The 21,467-nt window shown below is 37.7% G+C and overlaps 1 protein-coding gene across 3 annotated transcripts in view; it reads right to left on the reverse strand.

The window, feature by feature from the left end:
* MAN1A2 (mannosidase alpha class 1A member 2) overlaps nucleotides 1–21,467 on the reverse strand; it is a 124,171-nt gene that overhangs the window by 5,207 nt on the left and 97,497 nt on the right. For all 3 annotated transcript variants that reach the window (XM_037135143.2, XM_037135142.2, XM_037135144.2), the window contains exons 11-12: nucleotides 15,725–15,897; nucleotides 12,125–12,240 (exon numbers count right to left, since the gene is read on the reverse strand). In XM_037135143.2, the coding sequence (XP_036991038.1) occupies nucleotides 12,125–12,240; nucleotides 15,725–15,897 (289 nt within the window). The remainder of the gene's footprint in view (nucleotides 1–12,124; nucleotides 12,241–15,724; nucleotides 15,898–21,467) is intronic.

Below are 21,467 nucleotides of genomic sequence, written 5' to 3' on the forward strand. Positions count from 1 at the left end.
GTAACAGAAAGGCAAGGATTCCTGACTGCCCGCTCCCTGCAGGGGAAATGCAAGCCAGAGTGGTTACACAGAAATCAGAAGCGAGAGACTTAACTCACACAGTGGCTGTGAGCTGCCATGGTGGGCAGAGCCCGATCTGAATTCTGGAGGTGCAGGTCCTGACAGTGGGCATAAAAACTAGCTACACAGAGTCAGAAAATCTGGGTTCTAACTCTTGACCTTGGCAACAACTAGCTGGGCCTTACTAGGCTCACTGAAGAATTCCTCTACAGTATTTTAGCTAAAACTTATTTGTTTTAAACACAGGTACTTTACTGTCTTTTCTGACCACTGTCATAGATCGGGATGACAGAGTACAAGCACTCAGCACTGTGGCAAGCTGAGACTGCGTATCAACTGCGACAGCACTGGAAGGAGAGCGACAGGGCTCTTGGTCTCTCTCCTTGACCTTAGACCTGAGACCCTGCTCGACTGAGTTATTCACCTGGTTGCAGGCAGAGACGTTAGAACTGAAAAGTCAGACTTGGTTGGGTCTGCTTACTACACGGAGACCAGAAGCCCCAGCTCTCGGTGTTCTGGGCACGAACATGTCCAGGGGAGCTGTGTTCTGTACAAGTCCATGTCTCTGCCTGTCTCTCGGTTACCTGTGGGCTACTGGACCTTCACTTCGTGGAAGAGTGTGTGAAAGAACAAAGAGAGGGAATACAGGGGTTTCCTGAAGAATGACTCCTTTCCATGGGAGATTCTGTGGAAGTACTTCATATAAACACGGGTGTTAAAAAAATCAGGAAGATGAATGTGACAACTTTAGATAACAAAAAATGCTATTTTTAAAAAGATCTTAATTAAATACTACTGTAGAGGGTTGAATAGTGCACCCCCACCTTCATTTCCACCTGGAGCCCCCACATGTGATCTTATTTGGAAACAAGGTCTTCAGGATCTTGAAGTGAAATCATTCTGGACTTAGGGTGGGCCCTGAATCCAAACACTTGTGTCTTTACAAGAGAAAGGAGGGGAAACTGGACCCAGACACACACGGAAGACGGCCAGGTGAAGACAGAGGCAAAGACTGAAGTTATGCTGCCACGAGCCAAGGGACACCTTTAGAGGAGACTGATTTCAGACCTCTGGCCTCCAGAACTGTGAGAGAGTAACTTTCTATGGAGCCACCAAGCGCATGGTAACTTGCTTCAGCAGCCCCAGGAAAACAATCCAGCTTCCACCCCTACCTCTCCGTGCCTCTGGACCTTAAGCACTGCTGCTAGGTCGCAGGGGTTTGGAGCAAGACTGACCCCTTCTGGCAGCGTCAAGCAACGCTGGAGAGCAGGGGCTGCCCCGAGGCTTAAACGATATACAGCGGATATACAGCGTACACTTAAAAATGTATTACACAAAGTCAATGTTTAAAATTAAAGAAATACAGCTACACAGCTCTTCTTAAGTTTGGATTATAAGTTCACAAGAGGATGTCAAGGACATGGTATACAATTACTGATTTATTTTTAAACCTGGAGTTTAAAAATAGAATAATTAGAGAAGCACTATCTTTGCTGTGAAAGTTGAGAAAAGTCTACGATTTAAATTAGCTAACAGACTCCTAGATATTTTTTACTTCTAGTAAAGATTTTTTTAAAACTATAGTTCAAGGTTAGAGATAATGCATTACAAAGGACTGACTGAAGCCTGTCGGTATATAAAAAGGTGCTATTAAGTACTTCAGCTTCGCTGGATGTCCTGGGTACCTTTTAGAGCTATTTTTAAATGCTGTTCACAAACATCACTTTTCTCCTCCTCTCATGTGAAGACAACACAGTTAGAGGAGTTGGTGGTGCCGGAAATCATCAGCACAATAACCAAATAGGGAACTTTTCAGAAAGAAGCCACCAGATCTGAGAAGAAACATGGAAGTGACTCCAGAGAACAGGCGAAGGTGACGGAGGTGAATGTGTAACCGAGTGAATGTAGTCTTACTTACTCCTTTACGCTCATCTGTCCAACGGGCCTTGATGACTCATTTATTCTTTTTCTCAACGACCAAAGGCAATGAATGGCAGGTGTATTATGGGTAGACAGATGTTACAACTTACAAAAAGCCCTGCATATGGACTACAAGGTCCTCATTTAAAAAAAAAAAACAACAAAAGACTGTTTGAAAAATAATTTAAAACTTCCATTTATTTATACTTCTACTGTTTAAATAATGTCCTTGGAACTGACTGCTTAGAAATCAAATTAAGTTAAAGATAATCAGTGAAAATGATATTCTAAAAGATGATGCATTAAAACATCCAATTATTAATCTCTCCAAAAGGCTGTCCTCTCTGTGTCCTTCTCCACATCTTCTGTCAAATCTCACACTTGCTGAAGCAGTGGGGAAGAGAAATATTGAACGCAGCACGGGCACGTCATGGATTCAAAGGGAAAATACACATGCAGTTCTCAGAGACAAACTGAAGGCGGCAGACACTTCTGTGTGCTGTGCCGGGTCAGGCTTTCTCCCGGACGTGAGGGGGATTCATACTGCTCTGCCTTTAGGGGTCAAAGAAGTTGAGTGATTTTGCCTCCAGGAGACAGGACAGCTAAACTATACACACAACTGGGTTATCTCATACAGCAGCCCAGAGGCAGATGGTGACAAAGGTTGGTTAAGTCAGCAGTAAAACATGGTCAGAGCTCCCAGGTTTGCAAAGGTTAGTGAAAAGAATACTAAAATTTTCCTGGTGTCTTGAGAACACTTGTAATCATCCCTTTGATATGTATACAAATCTTTTAAAAAGCCAAATCAACCTTTTGTCAGTTTTATAAGCCAGCAATATTTTCCTTATAGGCCAGGGTGCTCTGTCTTTGAGATATAAACATCAAGGAAGAGAACACCCCATTCTCCCTGTCAAGAAATTAAAAAACCAAAAAATGTTAAAAATTTTTTCCTCCAGTAATCAGGATCTTGGTAATATTCTTCACTTTTTCCTCAAAATTATAAGATGCTCACGCCTTCCATCTTCACAAAAAGCCCAGAGTCAGAAAGTAAAAGCAAACGCCCCTCAGGCGGGGGGCCCACTCTGACGTTGTAACAGGTGCGGTGGCGGCTCACTGCGGCTCTGATTTGTGCTGATGACGCTGGGCTCATCTGTCATCCTCACAATCTTTAGTGTGACACTCAACTCTTTTTCCTGGTTTTAACTGGGGTTGCATGTTATCTTCTTGTCTGCATACAGTCTAGCCACTTTTCATCGCTTCATTTCATTTTCTTTCATTCTTTTACAAACATCTTTCAAAGAGCAGATGGTTTTAAATTTTAGACCAATTGATCAATTCATTCTTTTATGGATTATGCCTTTGGTGCAATGTCTGAAAAAACCTTTTCCCACCATAAGGTCCCCCAGTTTTCTTCTGTTTTCTACTAAAAGCTGTTGTGGGTTTTTTTAGGTTTTCAATTTAAATCTATGATCCATTTTGATTTTTGTATATGCATACAGAAATTCAATTACTTCAGCATACTGCATGATTCCAATTATAAAAACTCTAGAAGAGGCAATCTATAGTAACAGAAAGCTATGTGTTTGTAGGTGGGGTGAAATCCTCTGCAAGACTAGAATGAAAACATTAATTAGAGTGGTAGTTACCCAGGCTTATATATTTACCAAAACACAATAAGCTGTACACTTACAATAATTCAATAAAGTTGACTTCTAAAGTTGAAAAATGAAGGCTGATGGTAAAGGATGGGGAAGAATAATGTTGTTATTGCTACATAAGAATAATTTGGGTTGTAGCTGCCTCTACTGTAGGAAAAACCTGGCAAAAATATTCCTAAGTACATAATCCTGAAATTGGAGAAAATACTTACATTAAGTCATACACATGAAATCCACTGTGTGTGTTCCCTACGGTCTGCTCTTTGGACAGCACTGTGATCTGTGACAGGTACTAAGAGGGATTTAAAAATGTGGAGACCATGGTTTCAGTCCTAGTGTACCATCTGAGGAGACTGGACCACATGAAATAGCTGGACAATGATTTGCTCACCTGACCTCACAGTGTACTAGCTGCTCTTTGTCATACAGTGTGAGTAATTCCTTCATCTCTCATTGCTTAATACTAAGTCACCAATATCAGTGGTTCTCAAAGCGTGACCCTCCAGACCATCAGCATCACCTGGGAACTTGTTTCAAATACAAATTCTGAGGCCCCCGTCTAGACCTACTAATCAGAACCTTTGGTGATGGAGCCCAGCAATCTGTTTTAAGAAGCTTTCCAGGTGATTCTGATGCAGGCTCCAGTCTGAGAACCACTGTGCTAGGTTTGCCAACTTTGGGTAACTTCCAACCACAGTGTGTACCATTTCTGCTTTTCCCCTTCGCACGGGCATCTGAACTCTGACTCTACTGAAAACAGATCCACTGCACTCCTGCCCTGACTTTCCCCATCTTGCTGTGGGCCTTTTTCACTTGCTTTATAAATTCACTGACCCACGCATTACTAGTTATCTCCCAGCATTAACTGAATTCTGAGTTTAAGCCCTGAGCCCCAACCAGGAAATGAAGATCTATTATTCTTTTCTCCTCTCCCATTTTTGACAAAAATCTTATAAAATCAGTTTTTCAGCTGTCTTTCTTGGAATCAAATGATCCACTCCTTTATTTAACAAATATTTAATATAGAAACATGAATGTGTGGCCTCACCATACACGCTGGGGAAACACTAGCCATTAAAACATATACAAATCACTGCCCTCCTGGAGTTCACATTCTAGCTGGGGAAACCTAAGGAAGTTACGTGGCATGTTAGGAAATTGGTGTAGGCAAAAAGGTAAAGTAAAAAGGTGGAATGATAAGGAACAAGGGAGCGATTTGAAATGTTACATAAGAGGATTACAGAATGCCTTAAAACCCAAGTAAGAAATTTTTTAAAAAGGGAAATTAAAAGCTGTTACTTAAAAACCTAGAACTGTAAAACTTACAGAAGAGAAGACGGCAGAAAAGCTCCTTAACATGTGTCTTGACAACAATATTTTGGATTTAACATCAAAATACAAGCAATGAGGCAAAAATAAATGAGACTACATCAAATTAAAAGCTTGGGTACAGTCAAAGAAACAATAAGAAAAACAAAAAGGCACCTATAGAAGAAAATATTTGTGAATCACCTGTCTGATAAGAGGTTAATATCCAAAATACATCAAGAACTCATAAAACTCAATACCAACAAAAACAATTCATTTAAAAAATTATCAGAGGAACTGAATAAACAAGTTTCCAAAGAAGACATACAGGTGACAACAGGTCCATGCAAAGATGCTCAACATCACTAACCTTCAGGGAAATGCAAATCAAAAACACAATGAGATGTCACCTTACACCTATCAGAATGGCTATTATAAAAAAGCTAAGAGATAAGTATTGCACAAGACGGGGAGAAAAGGGAACCCTTGAGCACTGTTGGTAGGAATATAAACTGATACAGTTGCTATAAAAACAGTATGAAGGTTCCTCAAAAAATTAAAAATAGCCCTGGCTGGTGTGGCTCAGTGGACTGAGCACTGGCCTGCGAACCAAAGAGTCACTGGTTGGATTTCCAGTCAGGGCACATGCCTGGGTTGCAGGCCAGGTCCCAGTAGGGGGTGCATGAGAAGCAACCACACATTGGTGTTTCTCTCCCTCTTTTTCCCTCCCTTCCCCTCTCTCTAAAAATAAATAAATAAAAATTTAAAATAGAATTTCATCTGACCCAACAATTCCACTTCTGGGTTTATAGCCAAAGGAAATGAAAACAAGGTATCGGACATCTACACCCCCGTGTTTTGGGCAGCAGTATTCACAATAGCCAAAGTATGGAAACAACCTAAGTGTCCATCAACAGATGAATGGATAAAGAAAATACAATACACGCACACTCACAATGAATTATTAGTCAGCCATAAAAAAAGAAAGAAATATTGCCATTTGGGAAAACATGGATGGCCCTTAAGGGCATTAAGTGAAATAAATCAGACAGACAAGCACTGCACACTATACGTGGAATCTAAAAAAGCAGAACTTACATATAAACAGAATAGAATGGTGATTTCCACGAGCTGGGGCGTGGGGTAAGGGGTTTAGAAAGATGTTGGTCAGAGGTACCAACCTCCACTTAAGGAGTTAAGTTCAGGAGATCTAATGAACAACATTGTGATTACGGTTAAGAATGTGTATTATATTCTTGAAAGTGGCTAAGAGTAGATCTTAAATGTTCTCACAACAAAAATAAAATTATAATTAAGTGATGTTAGTTAACACTCCAGGGGTAACCATGGCAATATATAAATATCTCTCATATCGGCACATTGTACACTTTAAACTTACATAATGTGAGGTATTGAGTGAATATATAAATTGGAGTCACTATAGTCAAACTGTTAAATTACTAAAATCAAGTAGGTTGAGGTATGAGGAAACTGTTCTATTCTTGTTTTAACAAGGCTAGGAACTTAAACTTTTGAACTTTCCAGTTCTGCAGCAACACCTAGATATACATCAAACCTCCAGATAACCATCCGATTGCCCCCTGAAGGACGAAGAAAAGAATGTTCACCTGCCCAGACCACCTGACATTTTCCTGATAACCATCCTGAACCAATCCTAGGGCTAAGAATGTGGGACGAACTGCTTCTGAGAACTCAGTTGCTATCATAAGAATTCTTAACTTTTCTTCTTCAGAACATTTCTGGGTTTTTGCCTAGCCATGTTTCTGCTTTGCTTTAAATAAATCTTTATCATTTACTTCTAGCCAAAAATAAAAAACAAAAAACCTACTACTTAAGAGTGATCAGAGTACAGATACAAAGAGCCAACTTTTTTCTTAACAGACTAAAGAGGTATCCAACGAATTCAACACATATTTACTGAGTCCCTCCTACACTGTGTGCTGGGTGCCCGGGACATGAGAAGAAGAAAAGTCCATATAGTTTTGAAGCTTACACTCCACTGACAGAGAACAACAAACATACATACATGTCAGGTGGTTAGAGTGATATAAAAAATAAAGCAGGACAAAGGGAAAGAAAAATGGGGACTACAGGTGATACACACATGTACACAGACAGGGCATATTTTCACAGGCAGGTACACGAAGAATACAGCAGTTACGAGTTAAGAGTGTGAACGGGATTTGTAAGTTCCTTGATATCAGGATGTATCCCTAAAGCAGCAATGGCGTATATGAGGCACTTAAGTATTTATTTAATGAATTATCTCATATATTACATTGTATCATGTCTGAATTTTAATCACCATTTACTTAGTAGATTTTAAAAAAGGGCTCAAATCTATATAAAGAACAAAGAGGTGGAATTAAGGATCCCAGGAAATAATAGTTTAAAAAGGTGAGCAAATGCTGAAATTCTTATTCGCATTAACTTCCTAAGAACCTCTGATTGTTTGACTTACAGTGTTCTTAACCTATACAAAAAATCTTTAAGTGATTTATTCTCTTGTCTGAGTTTATTCTTTTTTTAAATTATTTATTTATTTATCTTTAGAAGGGAAGGAAAGGAGAAAAGGAGAGGAATATCAATGTATGGTTGCTTCTGGTGCATCCCCTGCTGGGAACTGGCCCCTGCTGGGAACTGGCCTGCAACTCAGGCATGTGCCTTGACAGGGAATTGAACCGTAATCTTTTGGTTCACAGGCCCGTGCTCAATCCACTGAGCTACACCAGCCAGGGCTTTGAGTTTATTCTTAATCACTTAAAATTAAAAATAATTTCAGATGGACTTTTTAAAAAGTCTGCTCATCCAAACCTCCCTTTAGCTATCAAATACTATTGAAATGTCTCTTTACTTCTCACAATACCCTCAATCCCAACATCTGTAAGTGGTTACCATATTTTGCTGTGTATAATGTGCACTTTTTTTGCCCAAATTTTTTAGGGAAAAGTAAGGATGCACATTATACATGGATAGCACTAAAACATGGGTGCACATTATACATGGAAATGTATAATACACAGCAAATACGGTAACTTTATGAAACATATTTCCCCCTGAAATTGTGAGAAGAGTTAGGCTCTCTAGCCTTATTCTGTTTAATTACAGTTATCAAAATTCAAGTGTGTATGCCCTTTGACCCAGGCATTTTACTTCTATGAAACTGAACCAACATTTGTATTCACACAGGAAGCGAGACACATGCACAAGGGCGTTCACTGCAACACTCGTAACGGCAAAGACCCAGACCAGCTGGGACACCTGACAACCAGGCAGCACTGACTCATCATGTTATGGTTTGTTACTCCTCAGTGGACCCACGTGTCCATCTGGAAATGGCTTCTGGAGTAAGAGGAAAAATTCAACTTCAGAACAGTAGGTGTACAACAACATATCTGTGTGTGGGGAAATAAAGGCTATTAAAAAGATATACACCTTATAAATATATGTTTTTATATGTTGGCATATACCCAGAAATTTCTGAAAAGATGTATCAAAAACTGTTTAATAACAGTTATCTTTGGGAAGTGAGGCTGGATGTGGGGTACCAAGAAATTTACTTTTAGTTTTTTCTGTTCCACACTATTAAATTCAGCTTGTCATACCAACATATCATTTTTTGTGTGTAATTAATAGTAAGCTAAAGCAAGAAGAAAGCATCCTGCACGATGTCCTCTCACCCTTCTTGGGCAGCTAGAACACGTGGATTGTTGCTCTTTAACGAATTCACAATGTATTTCGACTACTTGATAGAATACACAACTTCAATTAACAGTTACTCAGCTTCTGACAAAAGCCTATTTGAATTAATTGATATTTGAGAAAATTCGGTAGTCAGCCTAATCTTTGTTCCTCTGCAGAGTTTCTCTATGAGAGAAGGGAAGGGAAGGAGAAAGGGGAAAATATTGATCCCGCCCACCAGGGCTTAAGCTCTATCTTAATAATAAGAAAAATATAATCCCACAACTACATTAGTCATCACAGAATGTCTTGATTCAATTGCATTTTAATATTATGTCATCAGTTTTTATAAAGTACATTAGGAATGCTTTTGCATCTTCTGTAACATCAATGTTTGAAGATATTTATCATTATGTATTAGGTTGAACCATACAAAATTGTCAGTATTCAGCTGGTTTTGACTTTCAAAAAAGCAATTTCATATGGTTCACCTAATAGTTCAATGTTTTTAAAAATAACGAACTAGCAAATTAAATCATCTGAGAATTAGCAGTAGGGAAAATTTTTTGTTTCGTATGTCAAAGTAACATGTTCTCTCAACTCAAAAACATAAAAATGACACTGAGCAGGATGCTCCCTTTTTGCTTTAGCTGCCAGGAAGCTCAGTGGTGAATGTAGCACTCAGCTATTACAATTTTCTTAGCTTAGGTTTCATTATAATTATCTGCATGATTCCTCTTGTTTGACCTTTCCTACTTTTATTAATCCAAATGTACTCACATATGTTTTTCTGAAAGTATTTTATATACATGTATGTAACTGGTTATTTACAGTACTGTGTTGAGAAGGATCCTCCCGAACTCAGCAGGTAAAATCACTGAGGTCAACTGGGGCCATTCCATGTACATACTGGAAGGGGAAAGCCAGCAATGCCTCACATTTGCAGTCCTATTCCGTGGGCCAGAGCGCTCCAGTTCTGCACTGATGAGGCATTTAAAACTAAATTATGAAAGCCGATCTGCAAAAGGTGAAATCTGAACTAAGTTTAAAATGAGAGAGGCATTAATTGACAGAAAGGGTAAAGGTATTCCTGCCAGAACCAATAAAATATGAAACAGACAATGACATGCAGAAAAACAAATTTCATGATGTTTATATATATGAATATTTGAATACAGATTAGCTTGGTTTAAGGATAGAACCCATAAGTAAAAGAAATGAGAAATGAAGCTAGAAAGGAATGAATCATTGTAGCTTTGAGCAGGAGGAAAGTGATATGAAGAAAACAGTACATAGATTTGGAAAATCACAGTAATTTCTTTTTAAGGCTAAAAGGGGCATTAAAAAGTGCGACAGCACTTTACCACTATTGCAGGACCTGGCTCAGGCAGGACACTAACAACACTGGGGGACACACTGTTGGAAAGAGGACAGTCAGAGTCTCAAAGTTATCACTCCACAGATCACGTATTAATTACAAAAAAGATTCTGTACATGTTATAATCAAATCTAACTTTATGACCAAACTTAAAATCACCGACTAGGTGCTTAACTGTTATCATGTGCCTCTTCAAAGAGTGCAATGAGAATCCATCATTTAGGTAGTGTTTGTGTCAAAAATCTTTAAACCCAACCTTATCAGAAGGAGACAGACACTCACAAATATATGACTGAGGGACATGCTTCAATGCAACTAGTCTAAATACTATGTCAATGTCACAAAAGCACGGAAACTTTGTTCCAGGTTTTTAAAGGACACAACAGAGACACGGCAAACAAATGCACCAAAGATCCCCTGGAGGTTAAAAAAGTAGTTTTAAAGTACATTACTAGGACAACTGAGAAATCTGAAGGTGGACTGCACATTAAACAACAGTATTACATGAACGTTAAGTTTCCCAAGTGTGATAACTGTACTGGGATTATATAGAATTATGCCCTTTTCTTGAAAATGCTTTATAAGTATCAAAAATCTTATAACTCAAATTATAGAGCAAAAATATTCCCAATACATAAGTAGTAAGACTGTATGTGTGTGTACACATACAAATATGCAGGGGTGGGGAATGTGGCAGAAATTAACAATAGGTAAATCTGGGTGAAAGGTACAGACATACTCATTTATTTAATTCTTACAATTTTCCTGGTCTTAAAAAAATAGAACAGCTTTTAGATAATTTGGGTCAACTTCTACAGTTTATAGACGTGATAACTGAAAGCCAAGACATTTCATCCTGACGTGTTCGTTTAGCGAGGCTGCAGCAAGGGCACAACTGCGGCTCCTGTGGCTGCACCTGCCAGTCCCGATCTCAACCATCACATGACCGCGGCCTAACCACTGGGATGGATCCCAGCAGCGATGCCTGTCAGAGGTCGGGAACAGACTGCCGGGCAGGTGTTCCACACCATCTCAGCAGATGAGAGTGTGGCTTAGGGCCAACTGCAGGTACGGAAAGAAACGTAACAAGAATCATAAAGACAGTGATATAGTAGAAGGAGAAAAAGTAAATTATAATGCACAAATTGCAAAGATGGGAAAGTAAGAGTACTAGGGATAATTAAAAAAAACTGAATTAAAATGACCATTAGGATAAGAAATTTAGTTGAGACAATTTCAATTGTTATTTACCAAAATGTAAGCTAGAAGTACACTAGCATGTAAACTTCAAGAAAGTAGAAATTTTTGTAATTTTTGTCTCCTGATTTATCCTCAAGTAACCTGAACGATGACAAGTAAATAAACATTTTTCTCAACAAACTGACAGTTTATGAGGCATTCAGGTACAGATAGACAGGAAACAGAAATATGAAGCTTAAGAGAAAATATCAAGAGATATTTACTTTGTAGTCTTCAGGAAGTGGACGTAATCAAGGCCTCTGCCGTCTTCCTGTCAGTACACAGGGAGCTGTGCCAGAGGTCTGAGTATAAGCCCAATAATTCAGTTGTCTTTGTTCTTTTCCATCATACCCTTTACGTGTATCCTTACACGAAGCTCCACTGATAGGATGGGTGGCTATGGTCACATATCCTCTAGTACCATCAAAACACCATGATTATTCCTAACAGATTTCATTAGCTAGAGCAGGGAGTTCACGTGTGGTTCCTGGACCAGCATCATCCACAGAGCCCTGGAGCCTGTCAGAAATGCAAATTCCTAGGTTCCACCCTAGAGCTACTGAATCGGAAACTGCAGGGATGGCTCAGTCATCTGTGTTTTAAAAAGTCTTCCAAATGATTCTAATGCAGACTAAAGAACTAAGGACAAAATAAAGGTATTAAACTCTTAGGTGACAAAGTATCTACCTCGAAGTCTAAGCCATTCTTCTTGAGATGCAGCTAAAACTCTAAGACCCAATTAAATAAAAAGATATTTATAATAAAATCCAGTGTAACACATTAGTAGTAATTCATCATGTAGTAATCACACAGCAAAACCAGCCTACAACACAACACTTTTAAAAAGGCTTCTACTTACTTTAATGTTTCAGCAAGAAAGAAGCTCTGCTGCACATCGTCATGCGCAGGGGTGGAGGAATAAACATCCTTCACCCCGGAAAACCCACCGCTGACTCGGCAGTACTTCTCAATAGCCTGTGAAGGAGATCAGACAAAAGAATCAGTTCTACAAACTTCAGGTTTTATGGGCAAGATAAGGAACCACAGTCAAAAGTTCACAGAGCTCTCTTACGAGAATTTGACAGTTTAAGAGTAAAATGTATTATCAAATGGAAATAGTTCCCTCTGCAAAAATTGAATAAGGTATTCTATTTCCTGTGGAATTTCTCCCTCTTTAATCTTTTTAAGATATCTTACATTTTTCTAACTCAGGAGTCAAATTTAGGTTATTCACACTGGATTTAAGACCTGTATGGCACAATAAAGTCTCATTAATTCTGACAATTCAAGGGAGTCAATTTAAATTCAAATTTTTAAATGCAATTTTATAATTTCCAAGGATAAACAATAATCCAAACATGCTAAAAGAAAGCATTATTTGGGAGTTCTGCATAGTAACAGCAATGAGATACTATTTACTGCAAACATACAGTATGTCAGAGACTGTATTATCATAACTCTATGAGTTAGGCATCATAGGTGGTACCAACTGGCAGGAAGTACCCACCCACAAACCTACTGCAATAATGACAATATTAAGGGCTAACAATTATGAAGTACTGACCGTGCTGAAGGCTCTTCTAAGAGCTTTAATGCACTGCGATTTAATTTCCAATAACCCTCTGAGGTTGTGTTAGCTTTACTTTTTGGATGGAAAACTGAGTTTAAGTAATTTGCTCCACATTATTAACTACTGACTGAAAGTAAAAATTCTTAATTTATACCTCTTTTTGCATCTTTGAACATGTCTAAATAAAACATACTGAATCAAATGAAATCTATTCAAACCTTTTTAATTCAAAGCAACCAAAAATCCTGCTTGTGCAGGTATAATACATTCCAAAATTAAGCCTTTCATGAAAAGTTGAAAGCACAAGTGGACTCCATTTTCTTCCCGACCCCAAGATACTGCAAAATGAAAGTGCAGTCACTGTTCTCGCTACTATTCTTACTCTTTTGGTCTTTCTCCTTACTAACAAAAAGCTAATCAACAATCCTAGTGTTTTCTTAATCCAACTGTTCTTTTTTATATAGTTCCATTTTGATTACAGCTGGATTTTCAAGTCTTCTTAACCAAAGGGTTTGGTACTTTCCTCTATCTAAATATTGTAAACATATTTTAAATATTCGAGCTTTTAAATACCATGTTTTGCATAACAAGTATGTGTCTTTACCCACACAGAACTATCAGAACAGTTGAAGAATACTGAAACAGGAGCAGGGAGGCATGACTAGTCTTTAAGCCACTTAGAGTCACTTCTTGAAGGCTGATTTTAATGCATAATATACTCAGGTGTCTGGAAGTTCAAGTATGTACATGGAATAGCTAAAGCTACAGAGGACCTGAGATACCACTATTCCGTCTCAGCCCATCTTCTCTTTTCTTTCTTTGCACCCAACAGGTGAGGCCAGGGGTTGGGCAAGCAAGCAAATTCTAGTTAAGATATGAATCCTCCTCTGTCTCCACCTCTACCCCCTTTCTTATCACACATACTTTTGAAACTTGAATTTAAAGCATAACTATTTCAGTCCTGTTCTTTACACATGTGAGTTTGTGTGTGTCCATATGAGCTATTAAAAGCAAAATTTGAACTCCTATTAACTCAAATTTGGACAGATGTGGATTAAAGTTTGACTTTGTCAAACCTCTTTTTGATGGATAAGAGTTGGGCCATACATTAAGAAGGGGCACCAGGAAAAAAGGACCTTAGGAACAGGAGAAATTATCCTAGTATTTCTTAATGAGAAGAAGTTTCTGCCACCACCCCTCACCCCCAATTCAGATCTATCTCCCTTATTCCTTTAAAAAAGAATCATTAAATATTAGGGGATAGTCAAGTAGATTCACTGCAGGATTACTTTACCTATCTATTGCCCCTAGAGAAAACACTGAAATAACATCAGTAAGCCACTGCTACCACCAGAAGTGTCCTGCTCCCGAGCCACTGTGGCAACAGCTGGGCTATGTCCTCAACGGCAGCACACAGTTTCCCTCGCAGCTATGTTGCTGATTCTAGACCCAGGTGGAAAAGCAGCCTGTACACATGCTGCCTCAGCTCCTGTTCATGTAACCACCTTCCACTACCATTTTCTTACTATTGTTAAACTCCATAAGGACTGTCCAGGTCTGAACGACAAATGACCTGTAAGTGTCCTCACCTTAGTTCAAGTCTTTATTACAGTATGCCCAGATTACTGCAGGGGTCTCCAAAACCCACCCATTTGCAGATTACAACCAGATCCTTTTGTTTTGTTACCCACCCCCACCCCCAACTAAAAAGCCTTTAGTAGTTCCTCCCGCTTTGAGAAATCTTTAGTAGCCCTATAGTGGATCCTTAAAGTTGGAGAGGTTTGGTGGGTAGGAGGAGGTGGTGAGGAGAAAGAGCTGATGGGCTTTTACACAGGTCAAGGACTTTCCGTATCCATGAGAAACACCTACACAGTAACTGAGAGAAGTGTGTGTCTGTGTGTGTGCTATTCCTCAATCACTGAGTAAGGTACACATCCCTTTGTCTGGCACATAAGACCACCAACACAAGGACTTCAAACTCCTCTCTCTGGTTGCTGCTGTGAAACTCTTTTACATAAACTGGTCTACATACTGACCTAGAACATACCTCGTATGTTCTTGTCTGAGCAATTTACTGACATCACTTATCTCACCTAGAATTACCTCATTCTATCCGTACTATAGGCTTAAGTTAAATAACTTAAATATGAATATTCATCATTATTACTACTATTTATCATAATTAGTATATCTCAGTGAATAAAAAACTCCCTCACTCTCAGGAATAAGCTATACTTTCATCTGTGCAGATTAATGATTTTCTTTCTCCCCAGGTACTAAGAGCCATGCATTCTCGCAAAGCCAAGTATGATAAGAGTAAACCACTTGTTTTCTTTACTAACCATTAGAAGTTCCTCTTTACTAACCATTAGAAGTTCTAACCATTAGAAGTGTGTGCGTATATACACACACACACACACATACATATATATATATATGTATTATATACATATACATATTTGTAACAATTCACTGATCCTTCTCATGGTGATCTACTAAGAACTTACTTGGAACATAGGCTGAAATGAATAGGTAACCTACCCACGCTGTGAATCTAGGCGATTTTACAATTTTTTTTTGAGTTTGGGCATTAATAGGGAAGTATAGAAAGTCTATAATGACACAGAAAAAACTGCCTTTTAAATGACTGTAGTTATTCAATAAGAATGAGTGAAGTAGGAAAATCCTTCTAATGGAGAACTAAACTGGAGTCTAAGGTTTACTTTTGCTGCTTAAGAAACTTAAATTGATTAAGAGTCTTCCATCAGATAAACAGAGATAGCCCCAGAGTTACTGAACATGACTTGGTAACACAGAGGAGAGACACGCCACTGGAGAAGGACCTGACGTTGCACTCTCGCCCAGGAAATGGAAAACTGGTTTATTTACCAGAGTTGCTTCCCAGCCCCACTGCCTATATCTCGGATCATGGGTGAATCGCCACAGGTACCAATAGGTCTCGATGACTTCGGGACGGAGGATGTAATACTTCTCAGCCTGCCGGACTGCCACTGCCTCTACTGCGCCGTCGAACTTGAAGGATTCGGGACCCAGCTTTAATGCTGTAACAGGACAAAAGAAATAAATGAGCACAACCAACCACTGGGTGTGTATGTCAGAGCTTTTTTCTCCCCTGAAGGAATGGGGATGAAGTAAAGTTATTTTTGTTGTTTATTTTTACTGTTGTTGTTTTGCAAAAATCAGTGATTTTTAAAAATCCACATTTGGCTTTCTTATGGTAGACATAAATATTCCTCTTATTCTGACATAAAATCTCTCTCATAAATAATGTACATCAACATACTGCTAAATCTAACTGTACTGACAAGAGCCTCACTGTCTGGAAACAAATGCAAAGACAAGACAGAAGCACATTGCATATTCCATTCTGGTCCAAAATAAAATGAGACACATAGCTGTCCTGTGCAGAATTATTTTTTAAAAAGTCAAGACAATTTTAAAGTCCTTTTAATATAACATACACATAGGAAAACATTTTAGAGTTCAAGTTTTTTTTTCCCTGTGATAACATTTTAGAGCTCAGAGCTTAGACCTTGAATTAGATTTAGTTGTAGAATATATATCTTTTTTAAAAAGCATGTTATATAGTACATAAAAATACTATAGTATATAGTATTTTCAAGCATGTTATATAGTATATAGTATATATAAAATGCAAAAAATATTTAAAAACTCAAATCATTTTTTTAAATAAACTCACTCTCCTACAGCCTCAAAATATGCAGCAATATAGAGCTGAAATTGTCAATCATTAAGAAATTTCACCAGTAATTTGCCCATTTATTCCTGAAGTTAGGAATAACCAACTAATTATCAATGTTTTGTTAGAAAAATTCTCTCCAGTTTGAATAAAACATAGCCATATATATATATATATATATATATATATATATATATATATATATATATATATATGCTTCCACATTGCATACTACTCCTTAAATGATTCGATTCAGGCTGGAATATAGCACTACAGGAAAAGCTTTTTAAGACCTCCTTTCTAATCACACCAGCACCCTAAACCTGGGTGATACTGGGTGATAAAGCCAGGTTGCATCGGGATGCTGAAGGTGCACACCATTACCACTCCCAGAAGCCATCTTTCTTTCTTTTTACTAGGCTGCACTGGTGGCAAATAGTTTCAAGGTTTCTCACCTCTTTTATGACAATATTGTACATTTTTATATTTTCTTAGAAATTAAAAGGCAGTAGAAGAACTGTAACGCTGGTAGGCCATAAACAAGATCACGGCCAAGTTGTTGGCATGACATGTGTTGCCGCGGACAAATTTCAGCATTACGGGGGTGATGCCATAAGCTCCAAATAATCACAACAAAGGAGGTGCAAATAAGGCCTTTCCTGCCATCCCCCACCCCCACCAAATATAAAACAAAAACATTGTAGAGATGGCAGACAGTTCGATTAAAAGCAAACCACGCAATCCAGAAGAGTTAATAACCAGTTTGTCTTCTGCTAAGTCTTAGAGAGCTAAAGCAGAACTCAAGCAGGGGTTTTTAACTGGAGGGTCACAAACTCTATAAGCTTTGGAAGAGAGAAATAGATTTGGGCCCAAGAAGCCTCTGAAATTTTATGCAAACTTCATGTGTGTACAAAAAGCACTAACCAGTTCCTCAATGAGATTTGAAATTAGGAATAACCAACAAATTACCAATATCTCCTAAGAAAACTTCTATCCAGCTACTGAAGATCTGACAATCAATATTATTTGGCATTTAATAAATGCTTTTAGAATGATGATAAAAGTCAAACACTGTAAGTACTATATGATGGTAATCCAATAAAAAAAGGTCAGTTATTTTGTCTGGATTTCCTACATGTTTTCTTTAGACTAAGCGTGCTAAGAAGTGATCACATGGAATTTTCAAGTGTTATTAAGACTAAGTTTAAATTAGATAACTTCTGCAATTACAATGATAATAGCATCTGAACTGAAGCAGAAACTGATAGTATGGAACTAATATTTTAAACTTCTCACTAAAAAATTGTGTTTTATGTATTGGCCACTCAAAACTTAACAAATAAAGCATACAAAAAAGAGAACACAAGTGTCCTGTGAGGGGTTGGTGAGTAAAAACTGTATACGCTATCACACCCATTAATTTGGCCAAATCATTGGTCTCGTGTTTCTGAAGGCATGATTCTTAGGTGCTCTTCTGTTTAAGAAATGTAAAAATAATTTCATTTAGTTTCTATTTCCTGTCTTAAATTTTCCACTTACATCTGGTATTTTATTTCTAAAAGTAAAATAACTGATCCAACAAGTAAAAATTAAGGCAAAACCATAAATAATTTAGTGGCTGGAAAAAAAGAACTCCAGAGGATACAAAAATCATATGATATAGGTAAAGAGACATGAACAAATAAAAAAATTTAAGTAAAATATCAAATGTGATTAAAGGTCAGTAGTAAGATAACAGAAGTTTAAAGAAGGCACAGATTAGTTTATGAAGTCATGGGGAATGCAATTCATATGAGAACTCCAAGATACGCAGGACCCATATACAGAGAAAAAGAAGTATACTCCAGTCAACAAAAGAAATTCAACAACAGAAAAACGAACAAGGGATATTGTGGGACAGGCAATCTGACTACAGTTTGAAAGGGCTAATATGAGGGGAAGAACTTAAACTATTTTCCTATATCCTTCCCTCTAAGGAACAAACAAGTTGTGGGAACTCCTGTAACTTTTTTTTTAATCCTCACCCAAGGACATTTTTTTCAGAGAGAGGGTGGGAAAGAGAGAAACATCGATGACAGAGAGAAGCATCGACTAGTTTCCTCTCATAGGCACCCGGACCAGGGATCAAACCCACAATCTAGGTTAACATGCCCTGGCCAGAAATTGAACTCACAACCTTCTAGCTATGGGACAAAGCTCCCACCAACTAAGCCATCCTGACCAGGGCTGGAAACTCTTAAAATACATTCAGTATTCCATGTTCAATGGATCTTCTGTCCATTGGATATATTATATGCCACTAAACAGATTACATTCCCCCACCGCCAAATGTGGTAGCACATGGTCTAGAGAAGGCTTTGCCCAATTTCAATATGAAATAAATCAAATTATATAATACTCACTATTTTAGTGATGCTTAGAAATTTTAATCCAGAAACCTAGGAAAAGAAAGTACTATATTTCGGAAGTCCTGGTACCAGTTTTGCATTATAACTCAGAATATACTGAAACAACATACCAATCTAGCTTCCTCTAGGACTGTGATAGTATGAAACTAACATGAAGTTACTGTTCAGTTTCATGAACAGACTCAGCAATGTTTTCTACAAACACAGCTAAACATTAAGCAGTAGGCCATGTTCATCGATAAGGTAGAATATATGAAGATTACCAAATTTTGAGTTAATGTTAACTCTAACCAACAACAAACAAAAGCAAAACTCAAGGGCAACAATTGTCCTATGAATTTAGCTGGAACAACTGGTAAGAAGTAGATGGATATTTTTAAATGAGGTGGCCAAAAATTATAGCACAGCCATAAAAAAAAAACCCACAGCAGAAGATACAATGAGCTGGTAGGAAATAAGCAAAACTAGGACCGTACTTTTTCATTAAAGCATCTCAGTTGAGGTTGAAGATAAGCACAAAGCAGTGAAAAGATGTGAAATACAGCACACAATCAGACAGCAATCTTTTGCAGCACCCTTGCAATGTGAAGATGACCATCAGAACAGGCATGACAGCAACAATCACAGACAGCATGTTTTTAAAAAGTCATTTGTATTCACATTATGAAGAAGTCAGGGTAGGTACTATTATTCCAATTTTTTTGCAGATGGAGCAACTGAGGCTTAGGAAGTTCAAATGATTTGCCTAAGGCTCACAGATAGTAAACAGTGCAACAAGGGAATTTTGAATCCCAGTGCACATGTTCTTTCCATATTCACAGTGTTTCCTATAAGCCTCAGCAATGTCCTGAAATGTGAAAATGAGAAATACAGAGAATTCTTCCATAACTCTGGCATTCTATGAATTTTTCAAAGGCAGAAATATATCTGGTTCATACATTAACCCATCAGCGTCCAGCATAATGCTTGCCATATAATAGGTGCTCCATGTTTAATGGAGTGAACGATTAATGACAGTAGCTATGGAATATCATATCTTTAACATGTCTGCTGTATTATGCACTCTTGCTATTTTACAGCTGTTATTTGATGTGTGATCAAAATCTGCATAGCAACGAGTCTTATTATGGGTCTTAACACAAACACTAAATATCCATTCTGTTCTCAATGTCTTAACTAATTTGACCTGTTTTTAAGTAAATATTTAATACTCTGTACCATTAACATGATAACATAATTTAGCTTGTATTTGTGACTCAGATCACTGATTTTACATGTATTACACACCAGCACTTAAGCTACCCTAAAATAAGATCTGCTTCAATGTCCTTCTGACTTAGTTATATTGTGTTAAGAAATGGAATCACTGATTTAGTTACTGAGGGAAATAAAGGGTCAATTTCACCACAAATTCAATTCCTTATTATATAAAAAGAACTTGACAGATTTTGAACCAGAATAAATTTTATGCCAATCGTATTTGTGTCATGGTACCTAATGATAAATTAACCCTAAAACGGAAGTTTAGTCATTTAATATATGCAATAATTCAACTCCTGAAATCACAAAGAGAAATCACTAGTTTTTAGTCTTTCAGGCAACTTATTCTCCATTATTTCACATAGAAACATATATTTTTAAAGCCACAGAAAACCTGAAGACAGTCTAGACAAGTTTTTCTCAACCCTATTTTCAGGCTTTTTAAAAACCTAATTGCCTTCTCTCTCCATAAGATTTTAATAATACATACCTATAAACTGTATATATATCTATGCTTTGTACATAAAAATGTATTTTCACCCCCAAGAACCAATTATTGTCACCATTAAGAATCATCTCATTTTCCAAGTAAGGTCACTGAAGCCAAGAAATATTACCTATCTGCCCAGTACAAGGCCGCAGGATCTTCACAGTTAAAGGCACCAGCAGCCCTGGCCGGCGTGGCTAAGTTGGCTGAGCACTGTCCACGAAGCCAAAGGCAGCTGGTTCAGTTCCTGGTTGGGGCACATGCCTGTATTACGGGCCTAGCCCCTGTATGGGTCATGTGCGAGAGGCAATGATGATGTTTCTTTCATACGTTGATGTTTCTCTTCCTCTCTTTCCCCTACTTTCCCCCCTAAATAAACAAAATCTTAAAAAAATAAATAAAGGCACCAACAACTCAAAAATTATTGGTGAAATGACTATGGAAAACTACAGTAACTAGTAGTTATCTAGATACTACTAGTCACCTAGACACCAATTATATATTCAATATAACTACTAATATTTTCTTACTTTAATAAGAGGATAGGCAAGGCATTAACCTAAATCTATCTTGTGTCCTTTTAAGGAACTGTTTTATAAAAACTGAAATAAATGGCTAAATGGTTCTTACTACATTGACATAAAGACTGCTCTCCCATATATGCCCAAATGTCCTGCCTCTTCGTTCTTAAGTTCTTCAAAACCTTTATTAACGAAACAGTAGCAGAATTCAGAAATAATAAAATGAAAATAATGC

The sequence above is a fragment of the Artibeus jamaicensis genome, unplaced genomic scaffold, assembly GCF_021234435.1.
Source record: "Artibeus jamaicensis isolate MK-2021 breed Jamaican fruit bat unplaced genomic scaffold, CSHL_Jam_final scaffold_1689, whole genome shotgun sequence".
Lineage (NCBI taxonomy): Eukaryota > Metazoa > Chordata > Mammalia > Chiroptera > Phyllostomidae > Artibeus > Artibeus jamaicensis.